The sequence below is a fragment of the Scomber japonicus genome, chromosome 11 (genome assembly GCF_027409825.1).
Source record: "Scomber japonicus isolate fScoJap1 chromosome 11, fScoJap1.pri, whole genome shotgun sequence".
NCBI classification, from domain to species: Eukaryota; Metazoa; Chordata; class Actinopteri; order Scombriformes; family Scombridae; genus Scomber; species Scomber japonicus.
Window position 1 is genome coordinate 17,451,008 of NC_070588.1, and position 8,246 is coordinate 17,459,253.

Sequence of the window (8,246 nt, forward strand, 5' to 3'; positions counted from 1 at the left end):
CTAAGATGCAGGCTGGTATCAATATGTTAAGCATTAATCTTAATCTTTGGAGTGCAGAGGCAGTGAAACTATAACTGCAAGCATCAAGTAATACCTAAACATAAGTACAAATATGTGTCTTAATGACCTTGGGTATGTGAAAGGTGCTATATAAATCACACCTATTATTATTATTATTACTACTGGTGGATAAGAAAAAAATAATTAAATAAATAAATAAAGAGGTAAAAAAAGACAAATAATAAATAAAGAGGTAAATTCTTATCAACTTGTTTTATTTCTACTTTTGTAAGAAAAAACATTTTCATCCATTTGTGTGTAAGAGTTTGAGAACAGTTCAGTCCAAATCACAGCACAGGTTTATTGAGTGTTTTAGACCAACACTTCCCTCTAGTGAAAAAAAGAAATTCATACAGTTTCCACAACCAAACCTCCATCTAAATAATGCAGCATTTAAAACCAGAGAAACAGCACTTCCACCCAAGAACCTCATCAAATGTAAAGTAGATGACATCTGGAAAAAGTACAGTTGATGTCTCACCAAAAATATGTGTTTTATACAAAATTAGTAAATTCTTAATTACATGCAATATAACTCATTATTCAGTCCCGGCAGAGCAAAAACACAAACATTTCTACATTTCAAATCTATGGAGGCACTGTTAATCCTTACATCTTTGGCAGTGAAATTGTATTTTGTCTGACTAAACATATCAGACTTGTTTTTTTACAGGACATTCACATGAAGCCCAGTCTTTAAAGCAATCATTTAAGGCACATGTGTGTGGTCTTTTTCCCCAAATACCAGAGTAGAGAAACTTTTCTAAAGTTAGCACCCTCCAGACCAAACCTTCCTGAACAGGATTCTGGCACTGGTGTTTCGACTCAAGGTTAGTCGAGGTTGGTATAATGATAAAAAGGCATCAAAAACATTGCACATCCCCACACCCTCTGCTTCACAGTGCACACATGTCACTGCCACCAGTGTCCCGTGTAGAATCTGGACCACAGACCGTACTGGAGTATGAGGCCACTGACGGTAATTGGTGCATGTTTAAACACTTAAAACTCATTTCAGTCTTTTCACTGGGAGTGGTAGTGTGTGAACTGCCATTTCTGGAAGGCATTGGAGGGTTCACAAGGGCCGAGGCGAAGAGTGTCACCCTGAGGCCCCGCTTCCAGGCACATGTGTCGGGAAACAAACTCCGCCATGAGGTGCTCCGCCTAGACAAAGACAAAACAAGAGACATAATTAATGGACAAAGCTTTAACCTCTAAATCTGTGCTTCCCTGGCTTCTTTGTGTGAAGTACTCCCACATCCCTGCCAGATGAGCTCCAGTGCCCCATCATCAACACTGTCATGTTCCAAATGTGATTTATTTTAGTTCATTTTAAACTGAATGTCTAGTAGAATTTTCTTGTCAATCTTTAGGTTAGTTTGGTTGAGTTTGCATATGTACTACTATACTACTAAGCTGTACCTACCTGTCAACCATTTAGTTATTTTTAGTTACTCATTTAACTGTTCATCCAACTATTAACTTTTGAAAAAAATATCTCAAATGTGCTCTTACAACACAAAAAAGTTTCAAACTAGCTCACATCTATCCTGGCACAGATCCAAACTGTGATAAATGTCACCTAGGACTTGCTAATCTCACCCACATGTTCTGAACCTGTCCTGCCCTGTCTCTATTTTGGAAATCTGCCTTTGACTCACTCTCAGCCAACACATCTGCTAACATCCAGCTCTCACCTTTAGTTGGCCTGTTTGGTGTCCTATCCACTGACCATTTGCTGCCATCCTATTTCACTGAACTTTTCTCACATTGCTAGCGAGGCATGTTATTCTGATGCACTGTTGTACCTCCTCTTATACATGTTGGATAAAGGATGCCCTACCGTTTAAAATGAGAGAAAATTTAACACTCTCTCTGTGGCTCTAATGTAAAAAATTCTAAAATTTGGCAACCTTTCCTATGAATATATTAGGTCCTTTCAGCTGAAAGTTATCCGCATTGGCTGAGTGATCTCTGCACTGCACCAACATCCTGGCCGAGCACATGTTCAGCATAAAGAATGCCTTCTATGTTATTATGTTATTATCTCCAAAATGTCTTGTATATGTGGATGTATTGTATATGTCTTGTATATGTGGATGTGTTTCTATGTTGTTTGCGGTTGTATTGTTGATACCACCTTCTTGTCTTATCATTACTACCTTTGCCAATTTACCTCATTCTGCAGGATGTTTTCATTTATTTCATTTCATTTATTCAGTCATACATGAGAAGGTTCAAAAATATTATGTGTTGTTGAAGCAAAATCTACAACAGATCATTTCTGTTGTCTTTCAGAGACAGAGGTGAAGGCAAGAAAAACAAATATGGTAGAGAAAGCACATGGCACATCCAAGCCAAGGACAACGTACCAGTGCTGAGTTGGAGGATTTGTGGAACCAGCGGAGTTCAGCCTTGGCATTATCACATAATTGTAAAGTGATGCCGCTGTCTTTGGCTAGGGGAGAGACACAAAGGTCCTGCTGGCGAACGTGCCTCATCCAGGTGTAATTAAAGTGCTGACTCTGTTGTATAAGAGAGAAAGGGAGAAGAAAGACAGAGTGAATAGAGAACAGCATGTTATTAAACTGAATGAAAAGCAAAGGATTTTAAATAATGGCTCGTCGGGGCTGCTCTAAATCCAAGATGACCACATTTGGAAAAGTCTTGGTCTCATCTTGGTCTCCACCCTTGTTTATCGTGGCTTGGGTCCTGTCTTATTATGCCCCGCTGCATAATTATCACAGTCATGAGGCCAAATCTGCTTAACATGTGCATTTTCTTCTGAGAAACATTTTAGATATGTTATAAATAAAATGAAACCTACCTGCTTACTGAGATCACAGATTTCAAAGGACAGAGTGTTTTTCTGTAGACTGAGGCATTTTCTTAAGCCACGGTTAAAGACCTACAGGGAAACATGAGATGCTGGTTAATAATTAGGAGTGCAGCAACAGCACCACAAACATTTGTTTACTTGTTTTAAGTTGCACATAAAACTCAAAAGTTGTCAGATACGGAGAAGTAACATTGCTACTTCACTGCAAGGAGAAAATAGTTTTTAGACTGATGTGATATGATAGGAATTTAGCTCTTTCACAGTGTTTTATAGTTTATGAAACTGCTTTTAAACTGATTGGTAGAGGATAAGATAATTCATTCCTTACAGTGTTCTTGGTGGGCAGAACAAGACATGACTAAGATGCTTATTCAGTAGTCAGATTAACATGTCAGATTGCTATTGCATTACAAACTTTGATTTGGAACTGATCAATTAGGGAAATGTAAATAAAGTTGAAGTGAAAATAGAATAATTGTGTGTTGTGAGAAGGAAAAATGTACGTATCAGGAGCATTCACTTACCAGGCCCTCCGCTTTAACTAATGGAGCCACCATGTCTGGATACACATTCTCCAGGTACCACTTGAAGCTCTTGCATTTGAGCTTGTTCCTCAGCTCGATCTGTTCTGTGAGGTTGCCAATGTTCGTGACCTTTTTATCCAGAAGGTGGTGGTAGCCATGGCCGTAGAAAAGGTCCTTGTATTCATCCAGCCAAACTTCAGCCACCCTCGCCAGGTTACGCTCCACTGTCTTCTGCCTGTCCTTGGGGAATTTGTAAGGGTTCTGTCCTCGGAAAATGTGCCCCACTCGAGAGCAGGGGATGATCTCTATTTCGCCTCCACACATCCAGATCTGGTCAAGTCGCAACATGTGGGATCATTTTCATATGAAATTATAATAAATATGACTAATATTTATGCCTGGATTAGATGAGTGATAGCAAATACCTTAAATGAAATCTCCATGTTCTCCCCACCCCACACATCCAGGCCAGGATCATAGGCACCAAGTTCATAGAAGTAGTTTTTGTCTATGGAGAAAAGCCCTCCAGCCATAACTGGACATCTGAAGGATAAATAATGAAATACATACACTACATAAAAAATAAAAAATAAACCTGAGTTTAAGCCAAGAATCATAAATAATCATAAGTTAGAAATAACAGCAAGAAAAGCCTCTGGTCTTGGACTCTGTTTAGGTACCTGATAGGATCTGCAATGGTCATGTTATTCTTCTTAATGTACTCGTCTGGTAATGCACTCCAGCCAAACACCAAAGGCCATTTGAAAATACCTCTTTGGAAGTTGTCAACCAGCATATAACTGAAAAAGAAAGAGCCAGAACAGATTAAAACCCATCCCATTAAATGCCATCCCATATACAGTGTGGCTACTCTGCTACTCAAGTCACCTCATGTCCTTATCACTGATGACTTCTATGACAGGGCAGGGCACTTTCTTGCGATCCATATAGACTCTCTCCAACAGTGGCTCCAACCAGCCTACGTTACACTCGACGTGGGAGTCAAGGAAGGTAAGAACCTCGCCTATGAAGAAAGCAAACATCCTGTAGTTAAACAAATACCCACATCTGCTTATTAACAGTGCACCCCCCTGTAACTCTTATCAAAGACTTCATTGATAGGCTGTTAATTGTTTATATATGCAAATAGCAGTGTAACAGTATGTGATGAGAGAGCAGGTGCAAGTCCAAGTCCAAGTCTGTGTTTGTTACAAGGATGTTTATCACATACACATATTCACAACTGGCTAAATGTGTGCACTAGTGCAAATGGAGGCATCAAGCTGTCAGACAGTTTGGATTTGCAAGATAAAAGAGAGTGGATCACAGACTTTCTGTGGTTAAACCCATTTATCTGTGTCAGTTTAGAGTTTCAGGAACAGAGATTACTAAATCAAAAAGTGAAGATTAGTGTGTTGTCTGTGTCTTTGTTGCCTGAGAGAACAGTGACCTAAAAAATATTGGTTGTTATTATATTATTTCAAGCCGACACTGACGGGACTGTGTGATCATTCATTTCTTCTTTTTCTGGTTTCACATCTTGAGTATAAGTGCTGATAATTAAAAAGAGTTTATACTTTCAGATTTGGTCATTTGAAAGTGCCAGAGCTGAGAAAACATGACCTATAAACAATGTCACTTTTTAAAGTAGTGTTTTTAGTCCATAGCATGTTGATAAGCATGATACAATTTTCCATACACTTCTTCTACAGATCTTAGCAGCAAGAAAACACGTTTAAAATGGCTTATAGGTTTAGCCTGTACTTTAGTCACTGACATCAGGCTTTGTGTATGCAGTTTATACTTGGAATAGATGGAGATTACTTGGAATAGATACCTTAATGACATCATTCTCATATTATTCTCAAAAGCTTTAACCTCAGAGTTCAGGGGCACACTTTGCATTTACAATTATGTCTGTTTTAACACTTCCATGTGAATTCTGTTACTGTTCTTTTTAATTGGAGGTTAATGTTCCCTCATGCACACCTCAAACGACTGTACATAAACTATACATTAAAAACATTTGTTGCAAAGATGATTTATCATAACAGTGCATACCTTTGGCGGAAGCCGCTCCGGCCAGTCTGGCTCTAATCAGGCCCTGTCGCTCCTTCAAACGAATGATTCGGACTTTGGGAAACTGGGACATGTATGTATCCAGCTGCTCCTTCAGATAGTCTGCAGGATTAAAAGTGAGTGATAAAACAACTGCATACATGTTGACAAGTTATTTGTTATTTTGCTGACATCACTGAGAGCAGACAAAGGTGACTATAGACTGACTTATCATCGAGCCCCATTTAACTACTGAGGTAAAACTTGCACAAACTACCAGAAATCAAATAATACGTGAAGCTGAAGAACTTATTGTGCGTGCTAGTTGATGATGGACTGTTGTGTGGAACAAAAGAAGACATTTGAGGACATCATCTTAGGTTTCGGGAAACAGTAATTGACATTTTTCACAATTTTCGTACACTTCAAATCCACTTATTGACAGATTAATCAACAATGGAAATAATTGTTAATTGTAGCCCTAATTTCGATAATGACTTAATACAGTAGTTCAGGTCATTAAGTAAACTGCAAAACACACATACCCATACCAGCTTCTTAAATAAGGAAATGTGCTAATTTTCTTAGTTTGATTGTAAATCTTTTTTACATCTTTGGGTTTCGGACTGTTTGAAGATGTCACCTTACAATCTGGGAACATTTTTCTGGGATGTTTTCACTGGTTTACATACTAAACAATTAATATCAGAAAATGGAAAGATTAATCAGTTATGAAAATAATTAGGAGTTGCGACCCAATTGTAATGTGATTAATCCTTACCAATGAATTAACAAATGCTTAAATGTTTTCATGAAAGAAACTAAATTCAGAAAAGCAAATAGATACTTGTGAGTGGCAGTGACAAAAAATTTAAATATTGCAAATATTAGGCTATTTACCATTAGTTACTGTAAAACTTTGTCTAACAGTTATACACTTTAAATAGGACATTGTATGAAGATAAACACATATTCACTACCACTAAATGTGATGTTTTTTAGGCAAACTGCCCATTGCAGACAAGCCGAAAGAAATTAACTACAGCACCTATAATAATGAAAACTTAGTGCTCTCTTTTGTCATTAAAGGAGGAGTTTTGGTGCTTGCTGTTAGTAATTTTAACCACCTGGGGAGACTGATTTGAGGTAATAAGCTCGACCTGTAAAGCTTTCAAAAAACGTTTACCTTTGGTGCTGAAATCATCCACAAGAATGATCTCTTTGAGAAGGTGTGGCGGAGATCTGTTGAGAACGCTGTGAACGGAGCGTAGGAGCGTGGACCACACTTCATCCACGAAACAGAAGATCACACTGGTGGAAGGCAGGTCATTGTGGACTACATTCTGTGCACACCTGGAAAACATGGCATAAAAAGAAAAGAAAAAGAAAGACAATTTAGCTTGTCAGTCACAGCAATTTGAGAGATGAGTTGTAATGTGTAAAAGGAGACTCACATCTCAGGCCTGGTATCAGGAATGGCACGGTCCACTGGGATCTTGTCACTCAGGTAGACATTAAAATGCCCTTCATCCCATCTCCTCTTCACCTCCACGTCTTCATCACTGCCAACAATCACCGCCTGACCAAACTGGCCCACCGCATTGACATCTCTGGGAGCGTGAGTCAAATCCAGAGAAAGCACTTTGTGTACACCTGGTTTCCTGACAGCAGTGAAGTTACCCTTGGCATCCTCTCCTGTGGGGAGCTTGATTGTAGGTTTCGGGGGTTGCTTTGCTGCATTCACATCGCTCTTGACAAACTTCCTGACCTGCTTCTCCTCCTTTTTTATGTCAACCTCCTTTCCTTTTACATCCGTGTTGGGAGATGTTGTTTTAACAGGGTGTGCCTCCTTGGACTGAAGTTTGTTCACTTTTGAGCTCGTCTTTGGTTCATCCTTGACATCCTTGACTTTTACATTTGACTTTAAATCCTTTTTGTCCAGAGCATTTTGTCCAGAATCTCGGCTTTTAATGGGTTTGTTTTTCTGAACACCAGGTGGCACTTGGGTGATATTAAACGGCACTACAGGTGGAATGACTTTATTAGAGCCATCTCTGACTCCATTTATCTCTAATTTTGGTCCATTCTGATCCAAATTCACTGCTTTTTTAGCTGCGACACCCTGCTTTGGTGGGTCTTTTTGAAGGGTAGCTCCCTCATTATATTTAGATTCAGAGTGGCCGCTTTTGAACAGATTATCTCCTGCTTGTTGTACATGGCCCCTCTTTACATCCCCCAACATCTGACCCTCTTTCTTCCCTCCATGCCTGTATACTTGGGCTAGTTTCATACCTGAACTGAGTGTCCCTTTAACGGCATGTGTTGCAGCCAAGTCCACCCTCTGCACTGGGTGTTTAAACCCCCTCTTCACCACCTGTGTTGCCTTGGCCTGCTGCTTGAAAAGCTCCCTCTCTTTTATAACTCGCTCCTTCAACAGATGACTGTTCACATCGTTTATTGATATGCGGAGTGCAGCCATGTCAAACAGCAGCCAAATGACAGAGGCAATGAACACAAATGCGAGTACCCTCCCACTGCCCCTCAAGTATCTCCTAACTTTCATCATTGTCAGGTTTCTTTAAAAAGGGGGGTAAGTATAGAAAACGTCAAAGTATCATACTGAGTGGGCCACTAATGAGCTGCAGGCCAAGTTTTCTTGACTTTGGAGAAGTTAGGTGCCTGCGTGGCATGCCACAAATGTTGCATGGAGCAATCAGTGTTGTCAGTGAGAGATATACAGCAGGTCTGACAGCCGCGGCCCAGCA

At 39.5% G+C, this 8,246-nt stretch overlaps 1 protein-coding gene across 1 annotated transcript; it reads right to left on the reverse strand.

Moving 5' to 3' along the window:
* Positions 1-260: 260 nt before the first annotated feature.
* Positions 261-8,044, reverse strand: LOC128367635 (polypeptide N-acetylgalactosaminyltransferase 5). The gene is made up of 10 exons (XM_053328249.1): positions 6,936-8,044; positions 6,668-6,834; positions 5,485-5,604; positions 4,312-4,447; positions 4,104-4,223; positions 3,849-3,966; positions 3,424-3,753; positions 2,888-2,968; positions 2,433-2,585; positions 261-1,224 (listed from the first exon to the last, which is right to left on the reverse strand). The coding sequence occupies exons 1-10, from the start codon at positions 8,042-8,044 to the stop codon at positions 1,084-1,086; spliced, it is 2,475 nt and encodes an 824-aa protein (XP_053184224.1). The 3' UTR covers positions 261-1,083.
* Between the last annotated feature and the right edge of the window lie 202 nt (positions 8,045-8,246).

Bases quoted from the DNA above. Each gene is read 5' to 3' on its own strand.
- LOC128367635 (XM_053328249.1), bottom strand. From the start codon at position 8,044: ATGAAAGTTAGGAGATACTTGAGGGGCAGTGGGAGGGTACTCGCATTT. The intron at 4,224-4,311 runs GTGACTTGAGTA...TTTCTTTTTCAG, and splicing joins ATCAGTGATAAGGACATGAG to TTATATGCTGGTTGACAACT. The intron at 3,967-4,103 runs GTACCTAAACAG...TTTATCCTTCAG, and splicing joins ACCATTGCAGATCCTATCAG to ATGTCCAGTTATGGCTGGAG.